General features: G+C 44.3%; 1 protein-coding gene across 2 annotated transcripts in view; it reads left to right on the top strand.

Annotated features, from left to right (window-relative positions):
* The window catches only part of onecut2 (one cut homeobox 2), a 40,136-nt gene extending 32,076 nt beyond the window's left edge, over positions 1–8,060 (top strand). For both annotated transcript variants that reach the window (XM_056432623.1, XM_056432621.1), the window contains one exon: positions 7,771–8,060. In XM_056432623.1, coding sequence (XP_056288598.1) covers positions 7,771–8,060 — 290 coding nt within the window. The remainder of the gene's footprint in view (positions 1–7,770) is intronic.
* Positions 8,061–24,227: the final 16,167 nt, after the last annotated feature.

Raw genomic sequence — 24,227 nt, 5'->3', positions numbered from 1 at the left:
GATGTGACTGTAAACTGATTTAGGTCCCCACAATGCGATAATACAGAAAAGAAAGAAAAAATGTTTGCCAGTGTGTGTGGCTCCTCATATGCTGAGATCAGTAGCACCACCTGTCAGTCACAAATTGTATTACAATTCCTAACAGTTTAGAGGAAAACATGAATTCTAAAAAAACAGATGTAAAACATGTCCAGCCATGATAAAAGCATGTGTAAAGGTGAGACATGCGGACTGTTCATAAAGGCTAGAAAGACGCTAAACTCGACAGAGAGCAGCGGAGAAACAAAACCCTGGCCATCTTTCATTTGCATCTGTCGTCAGGTTGCTAAACACTGTGATAAGAAGCTGTGTGTGTTTGTTTGTGTGTGTGTGTGTGTGTGTGTGTGTGTGTGTGTGTTTATAGCAAGGATAGTTGTTTCTTAAGCAATAGTTGACGACTTAACCTGATTTATACTGAGTTCATTCTGAGAGGTGATCCAATTTGAACGCACCCAGATCTCTGAGATACTACAGAAAACAAATTATGAAGGTGTTTTCAATTAAATTATTATGTGTTGAAGGATGTCTTTTATGTTGTTGTTGTTTTTTAGCTCATGCTGATAAAGAAGTCAAAGAGAGCATTAATTAATTCACATTTTACATTATGGCCATATACTGCCATTCTAAATAAATAAAAATACCTCCAATTTGTAGATGTATTTGAATATTTATGGAGAATTAATTCATTTCAGAATTTGTTATGAATAAATTCATTGACTACAAGTACACGGTGGCAGTAAAAATCATAAGAGACCACATTTTAAAAAGCATGTGAAAGCCCAGGCAGAATGCTTTCTGACTTGTGAGATCCAAACATTTCCAATAACTCACAACGGAGCATTGTGAAGTCTAAAGAAAAGTACATTGAGAAGCCATGACTTTGTTTATGTCTTAAACAGCAATAGTTATGTTGATTACAGAAAGGTGGTTTAATAGAAGCTGACCAAAACATTTAAATTCTAAATCCCTTTATTGAAATTTAGGATTTTGTTCGTAGACATGACATTGTTTTGGGGGAGGGGCTTAACAAAACAAGTTGGGAACCAGTGCTTTATTGGACAGTTGGCTGGAAACAAGGAAAGAGAAAAGGGATAGTGTGTGCCTTAACTGCTCCTTCTGATAGACTTCATAGTATTTATCCTACACCCAAACTGTACCACTTTGCTTCGAGGTGGGGGTAGACCCACAGTTTTGAGGCAGTATCGGTCTAGTTGTTTAGTCTGCATCAGAGTTGGATTGACAGCTTTCACACCCAGCCCATAGACTGTATATAAGAAGTGGGCGTAGTCATCGTGACGTCACCCGTTGGTTTGTGTAATGCTGTTCTATTTCATCCTTCCTGACCGCCAGAGCCGGTGCTTAGCACTGGATATCTTCCGTCTTGCGCATAGCAGGTCGAGTATTGATAACGACAAAGTCACCCGTGACCTCGGATGACCCGCCCACCGGGTATAAGTTCCGGTGTCATCCCGAGATCAGTTCTTTTTCATCTTCTCGCAAACGCAGGCTAACGGGATTACTACGTTAGCATCAGCTAAAGCTGAAGTTTAACTGAAGCTCGTCGCGGGGAGCCTTGTGACCAAATGGTCGGAGTTGCGATCCGTCGCCCTCCAGAGGCTGCGACGAGCTCTCCTCTGAGGAGGAGGACGTTGCGTTTCTCTACGGCGGACCGTCGAGGCGGACCGGAGAACGCACGGGTTTTTCTCGGTCTTCACCAGAGCACCTTCACCGCGAAGCTTCAATCGGGTGAGATCGAATACAATTGTTGTCTATGACGGCATATCCCACAGGAGCAGAGCTCTCGTTCCTGCTAACTGTGTGCTAACGAGAGCGCGTCCGCTCGGTGTCGCCAGGCTGCTACACCGGCGCGACCGGCTCTCTGTAGCGGTGGGATAGCGTGTGTGTTGACTTTGGTAGCATTGCCGCCGTGCATAGCTAGCAGAGTGTGTCCACTCAGGCTAACGGAGCCTACGCTAAATCCGACAGCTACTTCCTGTTCCACAGGACCTCGGCCCAAGTAGCGGAGTGCTCTCGCGCAGGCTACTGTTGGGCGATTACAGCGCTAACGAGAGCGCGTCCGCTCGTTGCGGCTGGCTGCCACACTGCTACACTGCTACACCGCGACCGGCTTCCAGTGAGCAGAGCGTCCCGCTCAGGCTCACCGGTGGGACGCTAAGGAGGCTATAAGTCGATACTGATGCATACGTGCACATGTACCTCCATGACATCGCTGCTGTTGCAGCTAGCAGAGCGTCTCCACTCAGGCTAACTAATGCCACGCTAATGCTGACAGCTACCAGACGAGTGAAGTGTGTCCTCACTCTCTCATTAGACATGCTGGGTTCTGACCCGTGCTCACGGGATCAGCGTCTACAGTAGCGCAGAGCTCTCGCTCAGGCTTACTGGGAGGACACCAGTAAGTACAGTGTTCATACTAGTGGAGAGGGTCCTCGAAGAGACCTGCCCTCTCACTACGACTGTTTTCACAGGACCTGCTCCCCCGTAGCACAGGCTTTCGCCCAGGCTACTCGTGGGATGCTTGTAATTGCAGCTACTGTATTGAAGAAGTGTCCTCGCTCTGGACGGATTGTCTCCGTCCTGCTCGACAGGACCTGGGCCACAGTAGCGGAGTGCTACTGCTGCGACCCTAGCTGCTCCAGCTACCGTACTAGTGAGGCCAGTGGTGGCTCTACCCTCACTAGACGGGCTGTCTCCGTCCTGCTCCACAGGACCCGGGCCACAGTAGCGGAGTGCTACTGCTGCGACCCTTGCTGCCACAGCTACCGTACTAGTGAGGCCAGTGGTGGCTCTACCCTCACTAGACGGGCTGTCTCCGTCCTGCTCCACAGGACCTGGGCCACAGTAGCGGAGTGCTACTGCTGCGACCCTAGCTGCTACAGCTACCGTACTAGTGAGGCCAGTGGTGGCTGATACCCTCACTAGACGGGCTGTCTCCGTCCTGCTCCACAGGACCTGGGCCACAGTAGCGGAGTGCTACTGCTGCGACCCTTGCTGCTACAGCTACCGTACTAGCGAGGCCAGCGTCCGCGCTCTACCCTCGCTAGACGGGCTGTCTCCGTCCTGTCCTACAGGACCTGGGCCACAGTAGCGGAGTGCTACTGCTGCGACCCTAGCTGCTACAGCTACCGTACTAGTGAGGCCAGTGGTGGCTGATACCCTCACTAGACGGGCTGTCTCCGTCCTGTCCTACAGGACCTGGGCCACAGTAGCGGAGTGCTACTGCTGCGACCCCCAGCAGCCACAGCTACCGTACTAGTGAGGCCAGTGGTGGCTGATACCCTCACTAGACGGGCTGTCTCTGTCCTGCTCTACAGGACCTGCGCTGCAGTAGCGGAGTGCGCTCGCTCGGGCTACTGCTAGGACCCCAACAGACAGGTCAGGTCAGCTCCAGGCCAGCCGACCAGTTGCAAGCGCCGGCTAGGAGCCGCAGGGGCTCCCCTAGCAGTTCAATCGGGCATGCTAGCTTATAGAGTAGGTCTGCTGACCGCAGAACTAGCTCAGATAAGTCGCCACCCTAGTGCAGGGAGGACTGAAGCATCAGATCCACCCACGGCTGATCCATTCCCAAGGGAGGACATCCCAGTGACAGTGTCCACCAATCTCCTTACTGGAGGACGGGGACAAGCGGCCCACCCACGCTTCTGGGCCTGGTTCCCATTCCTCAGGCCATAGCCCCTTGTAGGGGGCAGTCGACGACCCCATCGGGTTCGTCATTCGCAGGGCACAGGAACTGCTGGATATACAGCAGCCGGAACCCCACGCACGCTAGTGCATTCTTCAGGGGCATTCCCGGCCCTGCCACCTTTTCAGTCTCCCCTCCAGAGACTGAGGGGTTACCATCTTACGACAGATCACCGAACCCCGGCGTCCATGCAGGACATGGCCAAATGTGGCCTTCGTCCCATGCCATCCATTGAGCTGACTATCGCATCCATCGGTTTTTTCCCCAAGGGGACTCCGAGGCCGGATGACCGGTGCCCTCGAGCCCAGTCGGTTCTCAGGTGACCATTTTACCGTGCTTACTACACGGCAACTCCCCCTCCTATGTCATACTTGACTACAGCCTCAGTGATGCTTCGCTGCAGGCATTTGCACTTACGTCAAGAGAACCTGGGCGCCTAATGCTCTCCAGGGTTCAGACCAGCTGTTTGGCCGGCGCAGGCACCCTTGTCGGAGGCATGTAGGAACAACCTCCCTACTGTCCCAGTGAAATCAGGGGACCTGCTCTACAGGCGCAGCAGCGCACGGTGCAAGCCGGTTAGACCAGGCAGCAGTTATCTGGTCTTCGCAGGACCGTGTCCACACCCCGCAGACTCGGGGGCGCCACGTCTTGACTTTCTCATGCTGAGCACAGCAGACATCCTTCGTGTGGTCTCCAGAGGAGATCGGCTCACGTCTGTCGACTCAAGGGAGGCCTTTTGTCAGGGTCCTAGAATGCTTCACAGACGGTTGCTCTGTTTCGTTTTCCAAAGCCGTTATTCCCAGGCTTCTTCCATATGGACTTCCCCAGGAGTTTTTACAAAAGGCGTTACTGCCGCCCTGCAATCACCAGGGCGTGAGGAAACTGCCATCCTGGACAATCTGGCTGATATGTGCGCCATACCCATTTAGGGCCACACAGTGCATTACTTGCACTCTCTCTCACGCCGCCCGGTTGGGCCTTCGTGAACAAACAACTGTCTGAGCCATTCTCAGAGCATAACCTTCATTGGTGTAGCTCTAGATGCAGCCAGTAAGCGGGCCTGCCCGTCACTCAAGCAGGTGGACGGCATCCTCCGCAGCCTTCCCCTCTCTGAGGGGGCAGGCAGTGGTCTTTTATCCTTTTTTCCTTGCCTACCGAGCAAATGCTTGGGCTGCTGTCGCTGCGCCCTTCTCATGGAGGGCCTAACAGCCTTCGCCAGGGGCCACAGGCACAAGATGGGTGTCACAGTGGTGCCCTCGGCTCTATCCCCGTAGAGGGTGAGAGCATACCCGTCAGGGGGTATCCCCAGGGAAGGGGTCCGCCCCACCGGGAGGTCGCCACAGCAGACTCCCGCCTCTCAAGGTGGGGCGCAGTCTGGCGGTACAGGACTTCCAGAGGACAGTCTATTCGCAACACTTGGGTCTGGAGCCACAGGCCATGCACCTAGCGCTCAAACAGTTCCTGCCATACTTGGGAGGGAATATGTACTTGTTGGGCGAGACATCGCCTCAACCACGTGTTGGCTTGAACCTCCAGGGGTCTCTAGGGCTGCAGAGCTGCTACGGAGCTCCCGTGCCCTTCTGACTTTTCTTACTCCGGTAACCCTTCACCTGACCAATTGTCGGGCGAGGTATCGACCAGGAGAACAGAACCAAGGCGTTCCCCACATTTCCGCTGATCTTGCCAACTACTCGGGGTCTTCAACAGGGCCACCGAATTTTGCTGGTGGCCCCCTTGCGTCCAGCCAGGACTTGGTTCCCCTGGCTGCACAGACTTCGCTGTGAGATGCCACGGCGCCTCGCTGACATGCGGGACCCCTAGCACAGCTAGATGGTGGGACCTGCCATCCCAATCCCGGCCGTGCCCAACAAAGGGCTTGGCCGCAGGAGAGCAGAAGCAGCTGAACAGAATCAGTCCAAAGGACTATTCTAAACGCCAGAGTGCCATCCGTCTACAAGACATGTGCAGACCGAAGCCGCTTCCCGACCGGCGGACGGAGGGACCCAGTACGGTGCCTCGTGCCTACGGTACTCACGCCTCCATCATCCCTTCTAGTTAAGGGCATGTCTGCCTCTATCCTGATGGCCTACATAGCTGCCATTTCATGGCAGCATGCTAAAGCCGACAATGATGCGGAACAGCCACAAGCTAGTGTCCCTCTTCATAAGGAGGGCCTCAGTGACTATCCCCTGAGCCCCCCCCCCCCCCCCCCCGAGGGCTCCTCCAGGGGACTCGCCCGTGGTACTGGACACCCTATGCTCGCCTCCCTTCGAACCCTTGGCAGAGGCAGAGCTGTGGTTGCTGTCGGCAAAGACCTTTCATCCTTGCCATAACTGCGGCAGAGCAAGTAGGCAAGCTACACGCCCTGTCGGTCAATGAGCCTTGTCTGAGGGGAACTCAGATGGCTTGGGTGTCACACTGCGGCCTAAAGCAGTGGCTTACCCCAAAGGTTCTGGCACGCTCGGGTCTCAACCAGCCTGTCCAGCCTGCACAGCTTGACCACCATAACTAGTCAGTTAGGGTGGATCTAAGAAGGGCTATGCCATTGCAAAACAGTGCCTGTTCCACTAGATGGTGGAGGCCATTGCCTGTGCATAGGTGGTGAACGTCCGTGCTCTGCCATCCGGAGCAGGGTGTTCTACCAACAGCGTTCCCACATCACGGGCGACCCTGAGAGGTATGCCCGTAGGGAATATAGGTGCATATGTATGCAACAGCCTCAGGGGCATCGTTGCGCACATTCACCAGAGACTACAGAGTGAACGGGAACACCCTCCATGCATTGCAGGTGGTTCTCCGTCCAAATCCTCTGCTTGAGTCATATGAGGTAGTTTCCTTGGGATTCCTCGTGACTCTGTTGATATAAGTCATCCAGTGCTAAGCACCGCCTCTGGCGGTCAGGAAGGATGAAATAGAATGCAAGTTACGTATGTAACTATGGTTCTATGAATCCTGGATGACCGCCAGAGTTCTTGGTCACTCGGAAACTCGTGAGTTCGCGAGAAGATTCCGTAGAACTGATCTCGGGATGACACCGGAACTTATACCCGGTGGGCGGGTCATCCGAGGTCACGGGTGACTTTGTCGTTATTAATACTCGACCTGCTATGCGCAAGACGGAAGATATCCAGTGCCTCTGGCGGTCATCCAGGATTCATAGAACCATAGTTACATACGTAACTTGCGTTTTGAAGCCTCAAGATGGGCAATTTCGCCGTTGCCTCGGAATACAGCAGTCGCCATGTGTTTTTTTTGGCAATCGAATGGAAATGGAAGTGAACATATTTGGAATGTAGAAGAGTTATGTAGCGATGCCTTATACGCCTGTCAATCACAGTAAGCCCACCCAAAAGCATGCTCTGTTTTATGGTCTTTTTGACTCTACTAAGTTATGTACTAAATTAACAGGATTTATTTATTTATTAAGACTTGAAACTAGAGACTGAGACTAAATACTCATGTTTACAATATTTACTGAGAGAATTCATTTAACAGATAAGATTCTCTCATAGACTTCTATTAGATTTTTGCAACCAGAGGAGTCGCCCCCTGCTGCTCAGTAGAGAATGCAAATGCAAGTTTTATGACACTTCATTTGGCAGAATCAGTAGTTACCGCCTGCGCCAGCCTATTAAAAAATAAATAGATCAAACGATAAAAATGCAGTATGTTTGCAATGAACCAAACAGATTTAGCGTGAAATAACTAAACATCCATCATTAAGCTTTACCGCTACATCTCAAACTTTCACATTGCATTCTACTTCTCATATGATTCTTATGATTTCAACGCCTGAGCTGTATTGATTAAATGGAGTAAAGGCACAGTGGGAAAATCAGAAATCAGATGAACTTCTGTCAATAAGATCATTAGTTTGTGTTTCATATCCTCCAATATTTAACTGTTGTTCAAATACTTCAAACGCATTAACACTTTTACTTTATGTCTCTTCCTCCCATCACCCCACTCTCCTCTGCTCTCCTCTCTCATCATCTTCTTTCCCCTCTGTCCTCTCTCCAACCCGCCAGCATGCAAACGTAAGGAGCAGGACACAGCGAAGGACCACAACAACACACCAAAGAAATCGCGGCTGGTCTTCACCGACCTGCAGCGGCGCACCCTGCTGGCCATCTTCAAGGAGAACAAGCGACCGTCCAAGGAGATGCAGCTTACCATCTCGCAGCAGCTGGGCCTCGAACTCACCACCGTCAGCAACTTCTTCATGAACGCCCGCCGCCGGAGTCTGGACAAATGGATGGACGACGGAGGCAGCCCCGGCGGCCAATCCTCAGCGTCCAGCACTTGTACCAAAGCGTGATAATAGGTGGCGATGAGGGGTAGGGGAGCGCGGGGGGGATGGGTCTCGGGCGGGACAGAGGGGTAAAGGGGAGCGGGTTGAGGTTTCGTCCGGTCGAAGCAAAAAACCTAACTTTTTACAGATTTTTTATTTGTTTGTCCGTTCTGCTTTCGTCAAAGGGTGACAAACTGAGAGAGGGGCTGCTCACTGCGACGCCTTATTTGTAGCCTAACCGCCTTTTTGCAAAACCATCGTGAATCCATAACAAAGCTGAAGGTTAAACTCACCTATAAAACATATAAAACTCCCGGGGGGCAACAACTTTTAAATCAAAGACTTTCACTGCTGATGTCTGCTTTAGGACAATAAGCTGACACACTAGCCCAAATACCAAAGACTAGAAAACGATATATGTTTTCTATTATGCAATATATAAGCTAGGAGCCAACCGACCAAACAAGAAACCAATGGAAGCGTAATGAAAAATTAGCTTTGAAATTGTATTCAACCTAATGTCCCAAAGTCTGGTTTTAGAGATCGCACAGTCACATTCAAAACAATAGGAGGTTAGTTTGTGCAGCTTAGGGTGAGGTGGGACTGTAGACACTTTTTTTTTTTAAACCAAACCAAAGATGTATCGGGGACATTTCCTCGGTCACAAAAAACCAAAGGATGTTTGACAAAATGCTTGTGTTGAGGGTGCTTAGTATGCTTGAGAAAAGCTAGTGGTTGTTATGTTAAAACGATTTCGTCAAATATTCAATTATTTATTCATTGAAATAAGTAGGTTCAGCTGTGAAATTTATGTATCTGCCAATTAATGGCTGAGCGATGGAGGAAAAAAACTGTTAACTGTGCAGTTCGTGATTTTTTTTTCCGATGAGAATTGAAGAGTTCGCTTCCAAAATCTTCTATATCTATCCATTTTTCAAAATGAAAATGTAAATCTTTTTTTTTAAACAATATTATTAGATTTCCGTCATTTTTCGGGGTCAGAATTCTTCATTTGTACCCCCCCCCCCCCCAAAGAGCAACATGTATGGTATTGATTAGACTCTTTAAGGGAGGGCACTGAGGATTCTTAAAGTTAGGAAATGGCAAAATATGCAAGCACAAACACACAGATACACGGTCGTTCACCGACACACAAGCTTTCTCCCTTAGCATTCTTCAGCGTTCAGTGGAGTATTGGTGTATATTATCTGAATATATACAACGTATGTGAGCACAATCTTGAAGCACATTTTCTTTGCAATAGAACCGGGCTCTCTGCCAAGCCGAGTGGTCTTCACATCTTAGAAAACTCAGGATACCATTTTTTTCTAAACAGTGGCTGAAATCCATTCGGCATTCTGTCACTGTCACTGTAATGTACAAATACAGGTGTAGACACATTGTTGAAGACAAGCAAATACACCTGCTTTACACAAAGACACACAACTTTGAAGAGTCATTTCCTGAAAGTTCCACTGGAATCCCCAAACTGACCGAAACGTTGTCAGCTAAACCAAAGCGAACCAAAGTTTACCCTTGCTTCACCCACCCATCATTTATGTTACCATGGTAACTCATCCATCAGGGCAGCGGTTTCCAGTCTAGCATCTTATACAATTGGAACAATGACACAAATTATTTTTTTAAACACTGTTGGTGTTTGACCACGACAGCCGTAACTGAGATTTTTCAACAATTTCAGCCAAATCTGTGGTCCTAAAGATGGCGAACTACACTGTGTGTAGATTTGAAGGCATATTTTCTATGCACAAACTCCCAACATGCATTTTCTCTCCAGCTATTGCTCTGTTTCAGAGACAAAAATCGTAACCAAATGTTTCCAAACAGAATGAAGTTTATTTCGACTCAGAACAACCAGAAAATCATCAATCCCTAACAAAGCATTAAAGCTTAAAGTTAAACATAATCCATGTTTAATCAAAATAGTGCTGAGCGGCATGCAAGAGTTCCTGAACTTTCAACAAATCAGCAGAAGCGACAAGACACTGTTGCTCATGTATTGGTTTCTTAAACCATTTCTGACAATGTTTTGTGAAATGAGCACGGACAGCACTACAAACAAGAGGTAGTTTACCACTTAAGGCCAAGGTATTCTCAAACATGTCGCCCAACTATATCTAAAGCCCTGTTTCAAATGGCCCCATCATAATGAGAGGCGACCCATACAATGGTCACAATCTGTCCTTGAAGGCATTTGTGGTGTTAGACCACACACCATGAGTGATGGAAGTAGTTGAGAGCTTCTAGAGTGAGAAGTTCTAACCTAGCCTACTGTCACACAACAGTACAACTGACCAATCACTGTGTAAAACTGTGTGTGTTGGATTGACTATTTCGATGTAGGAAAGAGACCAACATTTTTTACCTTACTCAACCCATTCAAGAATTGATACAATCTTCGAATCTCCATGTCCACAGTCCGTGCATATTTTACAAATGTTTGACTGTTGATTTGTCATTGCTGCAGGGGTTCTTGGGCAAAAGTTGAAATTTGACCTTTGGTGTAACTCCAGTAACTAAGATGCTTTCTGGAAGCCCCCAACTGCCATTACAGATAACCCGAATAACAAACCACAAACTCTTAACTTATCAAGTCAACAGCAGAACCAGTGAACTGTCTGAACCCGCGGAAGACGAACTGTCCAGGCAAATCAGGGCCTTTGTAACAGTTAAAGAGGACAATCTAAAGACGATGCCGGACAGGTCCGTCTCTTCCAGAAGGTCAGCGGGCTGGAAGATATTGGTATTATCGCTGCAAACGCTAAAAAAGTGAAATATTCAGACTTCAAATTGAAACTTTCTCTTCTTGTAAAATGTACTTGTTTCCTTGTCGATGGAGGTGACGTTTAGATAATTTCAATACACAACTTGAGATTGAACTCAAGATGGAACTTATTTGCAGCGTAGTAGAGTTGGATGCTTGTTAAAAAGGACAGATGGACTGATAGTTTTCTTTCCGTCTCTTTTGACTGTCTTAGTGTTTGTACAAACCTCACCAAACATCCATCGCTACCAAATCCTGCAACACCCAATGATTTTACTTTGATCCGTCACACTGTATAGCCTTGACACATGATGTAAATACTAGTGCACCCAAAAAACCTCAACCGCCACTACCGCCTACTCCAGTTCAAGTAGCCTTACTATCCACCTCATCAATCATCTTTCACTCAAGCTATCAAACCAAAAATAGAAAAAACCAAAGGAAAGGCATCAGTCAGCAGCCCCTGCTCCTTAGAAAACCCCAGGTACAGTCCCGGCCTGGTTAGAGGCAAGCCAAAGGCTTTTAGAAGGATTTAAAATTGAAAAAAATGGACTCTTGAGACTTTTTCTATTTATTGACAAAACGAAACCAAAGAAAACCTTTTTCTGCACCTAACTGTTCCACCAAATGGAAAAACTGAAGATGGAAGAGGATTATTACCACAAAAAAAAAACAAAAAAAAGAGTGGTGGCGACGATGTCCAGAATGGAGGATGTCGACAACAACGAGAAGAAGGATAGGAGAAAAGACGTCATCACGGGATCGGAGAAGTAGCTTTGTTCTGCCTGATATTGTGTCAGGCCATCTTTAAGGGGAAGCAAGTTGGGGACTGAAAAGGGTAAAACCACACGGGATGGAGGGAAGGAACCAACGGAGGACGACGTCGACCATTTTCTTCCCTCCAACCCCCCAAAAATGGCAGAACATTAATGTGTCTCTCACGGTTGAAGAGTGTCTTTAACGTGTGCCTATGCAGTTTTTCAAAGTAAAAAAACGGTTAAAAGAACAACAGAAACCTCATCAGCTAACAAACCAAAGAATCACTGTTAACTCCAGTTGCAAATCCTCCTCCCCCTAAAAAGGAAAGATCTGGACTTTTCACTCACTAATTATTATTCGACTACATCTGTTGCACGCAAAAGCTCTGGGTTAGCATGTAGTCTAATCAAGCCAGTCTATTCTTTAACGTTCAGACCTGACGCAGTGTTGCGTCCTTCTGGACTTTTAAGTTGAGAAAGGTCGCCAGGACTCTCAATCACAGTTTCTTTCAGGATAGCTAGCATTCTGCCAGCGAAATAGCGTTCTTAATTTTTCCTACGGCAGACACTCATATGGGTCTGTACAGTATTGTATCTTTGAAATGAAAACATCTGGTAATTTGGTTGGTCATTCCTCCAGCATGGCGTCAACACATGCAGCCATTATCGTTATCAACACCCACGAACATGACCAAACGCTCCCGAAAGTTTCGGGAGCTTCTAAGTTGGTTGTGTGTTCTTGTTTTTTTGGTTTGTTTTCACCACAAGTCATTACCTGCTCCACAGAACAAAGTCTACCTCCAACAATCTCCAGCAGTAGAAACAAAAGCTGCCAGACAACAGCACAGGGGCGGTATATTTCCCCCCGCTGCTTCACGTCCATGCGGTTTGACACAAGCAGCTTGGTGCGTTAGCAGCGGGAGAAAGAAAAAACATCAACTAGCTGTTGACTGTTTCTCAAAAGCTTCCATCTTCTATTTTGCTTCCGACTAGTCTGTGGATTCAAATATGCCACTTTTTCATGTTGAGCTGACTGTTGTCCGGCACACGTTCTACTGTGGAGAGAGTGACAATGTTATGCTATGTGAAACATACAGTACATACCAAAGATTTTCTGCTGTACAAACAGTAGCACACAGATACATTTTTCTTTTCTCAATACTTGGCTTAGGACAGAACATAGATCTGCAATCTACATCGATCAATGTCACTCACTGAGTTTTTACCTTTTCAACCCAAGGCTAGTAGGAACCCGCTGAAGCAGATGGACTCAGATGGTTTCAAGAAAATTATTTGGGCCGTGAAAAAAGTAACTAAATGAAAAACAAAATGTCACCCATTCTGAGCACTCATCTTCAGAAGGGTATAGAATAGAAAAGGCTTCCTTACTGTTCTTGTTTGAGATACGTCCAGTTTGAAAAAGTGAACAACCCACTACATTCCAATTTGATGTTTCAAAATGAATAGATGTGCCTGACACCAGACCCAATATTGAGGATTATAGAGGGGATGACAGTCTGCTTAGTTGAGTTTTGGCTAGCAAACAAGAGCACTGCTAGTTCGGGTGGAAAGGTTTTTAAAAAGTGGAAAGCAAATTTTAGAAATATCATTACACCACAGTTATTTATAGCCCACACTGCCATGCTGGAGGAGGACCCTGAGAGAGTGATAATTGGACATGCTAACTGTCCATTGCTAACAAACTCACGTTAGCGTGTTCTTTAGGGGGAGGAACTATGCTGCTGCTCCATATACACAACGACAATAAATGAAACAGAACCAAAAAACACTTCGCCCGCTGAGAGAAACTGCTAAAATATCGGTCAAAAAGCTTTATCCTTAGTTTTCTCTCTCTCTCTCTCTTTCTGTATGTAAAGCTTCTAGTCCAAAGAAATCCTCCGCCCACCTGACCCTCCAATCTTGCTGACCACGCCCAATGGAGGGGCGTGGCTTGTGGCTCAGGGGGGCGGCGGTCATTTTCCATTCCCACTTGCAGTTCTGTCTGGATGTAACACAGGCTAAACCTGCCAAACCAAAAATAGAACAAAAGATGAGTATGAAACCAAAAAAACTGTCCCAAAGAGGTTTTCATTGTTTTGTTTTTTAAGAACTTAAAAATGATTTGCCAATACTTGTCTACTCTTACTATTACGTTCCTTCCTAAGTTTTTGCAATATGCGATTTTTATTTTTTATTTAATGTAATTTATGTTTCATTTTAATTGTGAATTAATTTAAGCGAACATATTTGTTGCCAAATCTCCCTCTGAACCCTTTTTCCCTTGATGATTAGCTTTGCCAAAGTTTACATTGTATGTTCCCTTTTCTTTCTGTTCAATGCTGTATTTATTTATGAGGTGTTTTAGAACGCACTAGTTTTGTACTTAATAATTTAATGTTATTTAATTAGATGTAATTGCATTTTTTTATGGATATTTATGAGTATTTAAGAATGTTAGTTGCATCAAAGATGCAGTGCTTATGCCAGGCTTGTTAATTTATTCGTAGTTAGCTTTACTTAAAAAAGCAAATAAAATGTTGTTTCATGAATGTTTAGACTTAATGACAGAACAATGTAGGAACGTCAGATTAGACTTGGGTACTTCTGAATGTCAAACACTTGCTCTCACTTTTTAAACAATCTAGTTGTTCTTTTGTCCTGGTAATGATTTTTTTCCATTTTTGAAAATGAAAACAATCTTTTTATAACAAATAATAGCCTACCAAATAATGAGCATTGCATCTGTTTTTCTTTTCCATCTTGGAATTGTTATGGCTAATTTATTTGTTATTTGCTTTTAATTTCTTTGCCTCCTGCTGACCATTGTTGAACAAGCAATGCATTTCAGACTGATGTTCTAGTGATACTTGATCAGGGGAAGTAAGGGCCACGCGTTGACAGAAACTGATTCACCAAAGATAACTGGAATCCTTGAGAGGCCAATAAACAGTGTGTGTTTACATCTATGCAGCTCTACCCTGGTTAAGGTCGTATTCCTACATCAACTTATTACAAATTATATACAGTATATTCAAAAGCGACATTTTATGCCCTAAAAAGAAAAGATCGCTTCATTTCAGAATCAAACAGTCTCAAACATCTGCATAACTAAATTAAACAATATCAATAATGCTATAATATAGCCTATGTAAGGCTAAAAGGGACATGAATAAAGATCATTTAAATTATTTTCATGATGGAGAAGACCATTTTTACTTATATTTTGTGATCACAATCCAAAGGAGCCCTTGAGGGGCTCATGAGAACAACATTTTATGGTGTGCAGCATAGACTGTAAATTACAAAAAAAGACTGAGACCAAAAAGTCATGTTTAGGATTTACTGAGGTCATTTTCTCATAGACATATATACAAACAGTTATTCTATAAAACCAGAGAAGTCATCCCCATTAGAAATAAATGCAAGGTTCAGGCACTTCTGCATTGGCTTCACTTCCCAGAAGCGAAGCTTGTCACGTCATGGCTTGTCACCACACACTTTAAAAAGTAGCTTAACACTAATCCATTCATTAAATTACAAGTACTGCCACTTTATAAAACTTGATATCAATCATGGTTTGATTTGTTTGCATTTATTGCAGCATATTTTCCTTTTCCCAAAAACATTTTGATGATCACTAAATAAGTATGTCAAGCTACATTTGGAAAACTTCAAACTTTTTCTACAGTTCTGTATCGGTCGGTATAAGAGCTTATCCAGGGTTACTGTGAACAGAATGTGATGTTAACACACACTACCTCTACAGGAAAAATACCTGCTCTTTCCCATTTGTTCCACGAACATCGGTGTGTGTGTGTGTGTGTGTGTGTGTGTGTGTGTGTGTGTGTGTGTGTGTGTGTGTGTGTGTGTGTGTGACAGCGTGAATGCAAACACACCGACTTGTTAAGAAAGAAAAAACTGTGGAGTCCCTTAAAGCCGTAGCTGCTTCCAAGATTGACTTTTTGTGTGTATGTGTATAAAAAGAAAAGAAAAAACCTTTCTATTTCAATAGTGAGAACCAGAGAGTCTACCTCACTGACTTTCCATTTGTCCTTTTAATCGTGTTGATGAAACCAAAGAAACCAAAGATTTTGTTGTCCTCTTTAGTGCGGTCTGCGCTCAGCTCTGTGCATTTGCTCTCTCACCCTCTAATGGAGACGCCTCACGTTGTCCCCTATCCACATTCTCCTTTCCTTTTTCCCTTTTCCCTCCTTCTCTCTTGGCCTTGCATCGTCTCGTCTCCTCAAAAAGAATGCGCGTGAAGGGATCCTGCTGGATGCTGGATATCAGGGAGTGCATATGCATACATTCTAAATTCTACATTTTTCTGGGTGATGAGCCTTAGAGCAGAGTACTTTTGTATATGCTTCAACCAAAGCCATCATTACACCATCTGACAAGTTCTTTGTTCGAAGCATAATGACAACCTCAGACTTTGATCTGCAAAACAAAAATGCTGTAATGCACTGAAACATAAAAGCTGCACATTCATGAAGTTTTAATTAAGAAGATGAATCTCTTGGTGTTTTGTTCTAGACACCCACATCCTGTGTCTTCACAAACAAACAAAAAGTGTTCACTAAGGTTTATTCCCAACAACATGCTCCTCTTTCTTCTGTTTGTGCTCAACTCGCGACAGCAATTAGACAGCAGATTGGTACCAGCTTTGTGCTGCATAGCAACCAGTGATCAAACACTGCTCAGACCCTTTGAGTTCACGGCAGAACTTTCCTGTTTTATTGGTGGCAAGCCTGATAAACTACTTGTGGTCCCCATAATTGTCTGTAAAGTCAAATCAAATCGTGAGAGGATGCAAAACTGCCCTCGAATTGCCTTCGAATCACGGTCCTGCTTTCTCAAAAAGAGTGTACAAATTATGGATCTTGGCTAACCATCCGTCCAGCTCTAAAGCTCATGCAGGTCATGTACTTTTACCTAAGTCATCATGATATTCGGTTTAAAAATGCTGATGCAAAGCTGGCTAATGGTTTATCTGTATTTAGCATATTAACATTTTCTAATTGCCGTTAAACACAAATTCATGTCATCGGTTTTAAAGAATTTGGTCACAAATCAAAGTATTGGCCCAATAGGAAATTTTACCTGATGATGGCGCTGCATTAGTCACAGTTATACCAACTTCTTTAGATGTTATCCTGTTGGGGACTATGAATATCTATACCAAACCCAATAACAACGTTTATTTTTATATTTCAGTCTGTGTCACCAAAGTGGTCGACCGGCCAACCAATCGGTGAGCATGGTTAACATTCCAAATGTGATACTATACGTCATTGCAACGGGTAACCAGCCCAGTAGAGATCAGGGAGGGACACAACAATTGTCATCCGTTATTTCAGAGCAAATAATCAGCATCTTTTGTTTCAAAGTATGAGATAACCCTGGATGAGTGCCTTGAACCAAAGCAAAGTCTCGACCTCTCTGTTCTCTGCTCTCTGGTACTTTGCCATTCAATCAATGCAAAGAAATCCAGAGCGTTGACCAAAAGGCTTCCCATTCTGTTCAACTCTAATCTTTTACTTTCCCTTCTATTTTTATTTCTCTCTTTTTATTTCCGAGCTGGGTTTGGATCTGTTATTTTTTGTCATCATCTCACAGCTGTCCAAGGGAGACACCAAGTCAGTGTCATTTCCCTTGAATTTGTACACAGACTTCAGATGATGAGACTTTTTTGACAAATTATTTACTTTGCGATCATCCATGATCTTGCAATATTTCGAGCTGTGAAACCTGTTTTCTCACGATCCCCGACTGATCTTTCAACTCAACATATTATAAGATGCCATCACAAACACATATGTAATGTCTTGATAATGATACCTATTTACGTTTATGATTTCAAAAAAAGTATGTTTTCTTCGGATCACAGGAGTGTTCAAAACAAAGCGCATTTGAAAACAAATAGCTATTTGAACCCAGCTCCTTCCCCCCTTCTTCTCTTTCTTGAAACGGTTGCAAAGCTTTAAATGATGAAAAGAAACATCAGAGGCAAACTTGTGTGAGTTATACGCAGACCGCGCTCTCTTTACCAAACTGTTGCAGATATACCTCATAGACACTAGTGTTAGGATGATGTAATAATAGTAATGTCATAAATGATTCACTTGCTCTTCTTCCTTTTTTTTATGGTGACTGTAACTTTTGAAAACTAACAAATGTGGGGGGGTGGAAAAGCTTGACAAACTTTTAAGTTGTTTTTTGTAATCGTTAAAAAGGTGCGCTAAAACCAAAAATGAAAAAATGCTTGTCTTCTTCTATGCTCTCTTTCTTGTTGATGTATTACTGTTGTTTCTCTCCGTCCCATCTGCCGAGGACTGAGGGATTTATAGTTTCAGATATCTATATTTTTGTTGGTCTTTTGTTTTAAAGGGTTCATTGTCCCCTCATGTGGATTTTTTTTGGGATTGGGAACATGGTTGGAGTGATGCCCAGAATAATACCGGCTTCTTTGATCCATCGGTTTCGTTTAATATCCAGCCACATTTCAGTTGATTTTCATGCATAATTTCTTCTTGTTTTGGTGTCCGTTGTCTCCTTAGGCTAGCATCGCCGTTACATTACCCATACAGCAGTGCTCTAGCCCAGACTTTATGCATGAGTATATTCACGATTAGCTAGCCGTTTAATGCATTATGATACTTATTATTAACTTTACTATTATCATCCTCTCATTTAATTTCCTAGTGTATGCTATACACAAACGCAACTTCGGGTTCCATCAGGCATTAGTGTTACCTGCAAATAGAAATCTTGCAAACTATTTCAATTATTTTTACTGAAACAGAGAATCATCGCTACCGTGAAGTTTACCGCGAGCTACCGACAGTTTATTGGTACAATTGGACACCAGCCGTTGCCAGATACGTGATGCACAAATGCTTTTGCCGAAACTGAAAATGTGAGAAAGAAAAAGGTTGTTAGCTGCCAACTGACAGCGATCTTAAGCACCTGGTGGCGGCAGCGGCAGCTTGGCTCTGCTCTGTTGTACTTTCATTTAACCTGTCCATGCTTTAGTCAGGTTCTCTCCTGTACATACCATCTCCCAAACAACCCAAAAAGCTTTTTGTGAGATTTTATTAGTTCATGTTCATACATGTGATCTGAGTAATTGATTTTAAAACTACTGTGATTCACAAATACACGATGGACCCTTATGTAAGTGAGAGGGTAGATGTTTGCTAATAGATTTCAATCGGACAGATAAATGATGCATTTAAAGCTGAATTAAGTCAGCTGCAACTAGCTTGATCTTTGACTAAGAGTGAGGAAACAAATGGCCCAATGAACAAAATGAGTAAAGGCGAAAAACAAAGGAATCAAAGGTTTCAAAGCGACAGGAATGTCAAACAGTAAATATCAACTCAACGAGTTTGAAAGGCCAAAATAAGTGGGGGGTTTTGTACGTCTAGAGGCAAGATTTCCAGATATGTTTTGGCACAAAGATTAATGCGCTAAATGCAGAAAGATTGCTTCCTGTAAACCAATTCCTGTACATTATCATCAATATCATGTTTCGGGACTTTCGTTGCGGGGGATCCTTATTGAACAAATCAGATTAAATCAAACAGGATATGACGTTACAGTTCGAACAAAACTAACGTTTTGATTCAAGCATCAGCAAGACCAACAGATCAAAAAGCGACAGATCCATGACATCAGTTTTTGAACAAAATTACAATCAGTGCACTTCTGACGTCAGGCATCCAACATGCTACCGCTCAGCTAAACATGTATGGAACTGTCTCAGACTACTTATTCAAACAACTTCCTAAACATCAAGCTTGACCTTTCTTTTTACTTACCCTTTCTTTTCTTTTTGACGACCATTTTTCTTCAAAAATCAAATGATGCTTTTTATTTGAGACATTTGGTTGGAACAGAAAAAGAGAAGTGACTGAAAACTTGTGGTGTGGAATAAAACGATGATCAAACATGAAGGAGATATTGGGAGAATTTCTGTTGTTCCACTCTGTGTATAAAAGAAGAAAAAAAATCAATAAAGAAATCACGATGGTCTTATCCATGTACAACTCATCCTCCTGTTATTCTTTTCTCTGCTAAATATCCTGATGGGGAAACACAATCGCAGGTTCACTCTCATGCTTAGATTTCACATTTGGGGATTTTAATACAAAAGTAGCATATTTCCATTTGGAATGTGGTGGACATACAATTAGAACTCTCAACCAAAGTAGAAGTACCTCAAAACTATACACAAGTTGGTACCCAGAGCGAGAACGGGTTGAGTAGTCAGGATAATAACTTGTCTCTGGTGTCAAGATACTTTGCTTTGTATGCCAGCCATCCACTCTGACCACTATTTGTAGAAAAAATAAATATAAAAGGTTGTCTGATTTTGACATCAGAGAACACAATTCACATCCTGTCTCCATCCCAACAATCAATGTTGGTCGGTTTAAACCATTGTGACTCCAGGTCGTCCTGAGGTTGTCGCTCTGAGCTCAGTTTAGATGATATTTTCCCTCTCTTGTTTAGTTGACACTCATACATGGTCAAATGTAATCCAAAACACCAATAGACAAGGGCTGCACACTTGTTTGGGCTCTGCTTCTCCCTGGTATTTCTCTATAGTACATTTGCTGCAGAAACCTAATTTACCAGCAGAGATGTATAAAGTTCCATTTTCTTTTATAAGTCTGGTCAGTCGCTCCTCTCAACTGCTCATTGTCCCTCTTTTTTTTCAACCACTCCCTCCATCGATCCATCTAGTTTGTCCCGTCGGTCTTAAATGACTCTATCACCCTCTGTCTCTTTCTACATTTCTTGCCCCCTTAATTTTGTTCTGCTCTCTCTGTGTGTAATCATCCCAGCATCCATCTCCTCTCATCAATCCACCTCATCTCTTTTCTCCTTTAACCTCCCCCTCTCCTCTTTTAATCACTCTGTCCCATCCTCCTGCTCATCTTCCACGCTCTGTTGCCAGGGAAACAGCGGCCCACTCTGTGGCTGTTAATCTGGTGACATTGTCTTTCTATTACCCGTGGGTCCGACGCCTGATAAGAAGGACAAAGGGTGGGAAACCACAGGGCGACTCACGTTAAACGTTTGTAAAATGTTGGTCTTCATTAACAGAAGTGAGTTCTGTCGAAGGGATTTTTTTATTTTTGAAAACAGATATTTTCCTCACTGCCTTGAGTGCAGACAAACAAACTCTGCAGGGATATGAACACGATAATCAAGTACAGTAGACGTGCAATATATCCCATCTTTGTGAAGTTCATAATGTTCTGTTTTTATTCACACCCTCTGATTGATTCAATCGTGTGCTTAATTTGGTAGATGTTGTTGTTGTTGTTGTGTTCATGTCGCTTTTGCCTTGAAATACGCCATTGGTTTGTGGACTGCCGTTATGAAGTTGAGGTCTGCAATTTCTCCATCGCCATCTTGTCTTTTTTTTTTTACCGAGAAACGGAAGTTACCATATAGTTTTAAATGTTCCTTTTCTGCTTTCTTATCCCTTGCTTGTTGACATGTTTGATACCACACATCCTGATTCCTCCTTCCCACCTTTCCTCTGGAAAGTGTTCACTCCAGCTCCCTCCAGATTTTGCTGTGTTTTTATTTTGCTGACTTAGCATGTATGCCCTGATCTTTCCTTTTCTTTCTTTTTCCTGTCCTGAATTGCTTTTCACATTCAACTGTTTCATTATTGTCCATTCATCCTTCTCTCTCTACCTCCTCATCTATCATCCCTCCTCAACTCCTTTTTTCTCCTCCTTTTTCACCTTTTATATTTCACATTTTCCTCTGTCTGCCTCCTCAATTCCTTCCTTTGTCTCCACCCTTCTTTCACTCCCCGTCTTTCATACTTCCCAGTTTACCTCTTAGGTTTTCCTTTAGTTTTGTATCTAAATCACCTTCTGTCTTCCCTGGCCTCCCTTTCTTCTTCCTCTCTTTTCTCCAAATGTCTCCTTTTCTTTAGCCCTAGCTCCCTCCCTCTCTTTCCTTCTCTGTAGAAAGCAATGGTTGTCCTCTCAATAGGAGGTCATGGGGGTTGCAGTCGCTGGCGTCCCGGCTTTTCAATTACAAGCAGCCTGCAGTCGTCACCACACAGACACACACACACACACACACCTTTTCGTCCTGAATAGCCCTTCCCCCATTGAACTGACCGGCCACCAGACAGAAAAGACAGGGTAAACATTTCAGAATGAAAGGAAAGGAGAGCAGTTTTGTTGTTGTAAAGAGAGGGAAAAGAAGGGAGGACGTCAAAAGTTGGAACGAAGGGCAGTGTAGTACAAGGAGGAAGACTACAAAAAAGGAAGAGGAGGAGAGTGACGAGAAAAGAAGAACAAAAAGAAGAACAAAAAAAATTGATGAGGTGGTACAGGAAGAGGAACTGAGAAGAGGAAAGGTGAGATAGGAAATTGGGAGCTCAGGCAGAAGAGATGAGGACACAGTAGAGGTCTCCCTCAGTCAGTCTTCTTGTTGGTTGTTGTGTTCATCAATCATCAGTCAAGGCCAGGAGTGAACTCCAGGCTTCAAAACGTCAGTCAACCAACCAACGGGTGATGTCACGATGACTATCTCCTCTTCTTATGTCTATGGTCAAGGCTAAAACTGATGAAGGTTCTACATACCTTTAAGGTATCAGCTGAAATAGCCTAGCAAGTAGCATTGAAACTTTTCCTGTCAAACAATACCAGTAAATGATCACAGCGCTCTAGTGGCAATGCGATCCCGCGGCCGTGGGGCTTGGGTCGGTGTGCTCTGTGAGCTGTGCAGTGCTACGATGTTTAGCACACACAGTGGGACACATACAACTCCCATTAATGTAATGGGTAATGAATGAAGTACTTTGTTGGTATTGGTATCGCTTAAGAGTACTGGTATTGGTACTGGCAGGTTTTTTTTTTAAACAACTCCCTAGCCCATAAAGTCACAGAACAAGTTTCGTCCCTTATTCAAAGTCTGCATTCAGCCACTTTGGTACAAATTCTGGGAAGTAATCTTTGGTTGTTGACCAGTGAAACAAATGTTTGTTGACTAAAATATTTGGTAAAGAAGCCCTTTAATCGCCCTTGGTAGAATTACCGATAACTGACATGAGGACCAGGGGCGGAACCAGACATTGTAAACATTCAGGCCTCTGTCCAAACCTAGCAGGGGGTCTGAGGACATCCTCCCCAAGGCTGATGTTTTAATCCATTACCGCAGCTATATAACTTTCATTGCTATGCAGATGATACTCAACTATATCTATCGATAAAACCAGAGGAAACCAACCAACTAAGTAAAATTCAAGCATGTCTTCAAGACATAAAAACATGGATGACCTGCAACTTCTTGATGTTAAACTCAGACAAAACCGAAGTAATTTTACTCGGCCCTGAGCACCTCAGAGATCAATTATCTGGTGATGTGGTTTCTGTAGACGGCATTGCCCTAGCATCCAACACCACTGTAAAGAATCTCGTCGTTATCTTTGATCGGGACTTGTCCTTTAACTCCCACGTAAAGCAAATCTCAAGGACTGCATTCTTTCATCTACGTAATATTTCAAAAATCAGGCACATCTTGTCTCAAAAAGATGCAGAAAAATTGGTTCACGTTCGTTACTTCGAGACTGGATTACTGCAACTCCTTATTATCAGGCTGCTCTAATAAGTCTCTTAGGTCCCTCCAGTTGATCCAGAATGCTGCAGCTCGTGTTCTCACTAAAACTAAGAAAAGAGTTCACATCACTCCTGCACTAGCTGCTCTGCACTGGCTCCCAGTAAAATCAAGAATCACTTTTAAAATTATTCTCTTAACGTACAAAGCCTTGATTGGTGATGCACCATCATATCTTAAGGAGCTCGTAGTACCATATTGCCCCACTAGAGAGCTGCGCTCACTAAATGCGGGACTACTTGTAGTTCCTAGAGTCTTAAAAAGTAGAATGGGAGCCAGAGCCTTTAGTTATCAAGCTCCTCTTTTATGGAACCAGCTTCCAATTTCAGTCCGGGAGACAGACACAGTCACCTCATTTAAGAGTAGACTTAAGACCTTCCCCTTTGACAGAGCTTATAGTTAGGGCTGAATCAGGTTCACCTGGTCCAGCCCCTTGATATGCTGCTATAGGCTTATAGCTGCCGGGGGACGTTTTAGGATGCACTGAGCACCTATCTCCTCTTTTTTCTCTCCTTAAGGATGAATTTTCATCTCCATCACACGCTACTAACTCTGCTTTCTCCCCGGAGTCCTTTTGACTTCACGTCTCATGGGGTCATCGGACCCTATGAGACGACATAGATCCTATCTGCTGATGGATCATCGAGGTCTGGGTCGTGGAATTCCTGCTACCGACCACGCCACTGCCCTGTTGAGACTCCGCCCACTGTTGAGACTCCGCCCACTCCTCCTCTCTACCTCCATCTGCCTGATGGATCGTGGAGGTCTCCATCGTGGAATATGCCTACTATGAACTATTCATACACTCTGTCATATTCATTGAATGTATTTTAACTCTAAATCTGTCCTCCTGTACACATTACATCAATTGCACCTGTCCATCCTGGAAAGGGATCCTCCTCTGTTGCTCTCCTGAAGGTTTCTTCCCTTTTTTCCCCCTGAAGGGTTATTTGGGAGTTTTTCCTGATCCGATGCGAGGTTCTGGGGCAGAGATGT

Source organism: Pseudoliparis swirei, chromosome 15 (genome assembly GCF_029220125.1).
Source record: "Pseudoliparis swirei isolate HS2019 ecotype Mariana Trench chromosome 15, NWPU_hadal_v1, whole genome shotgun sequence".
Lineage (NCBI taxonomy): Eukaryota > Metazoa > Chordata > Actinopteri > Perciformes > Liparidae > Pseudoliparis > Pseudoliparis swirei.
The sequence above is the reverse complement of the archived record's forward strand: the minus strand, read 5'-3'. Positions and strand labels throughout refer to the sequence as shown.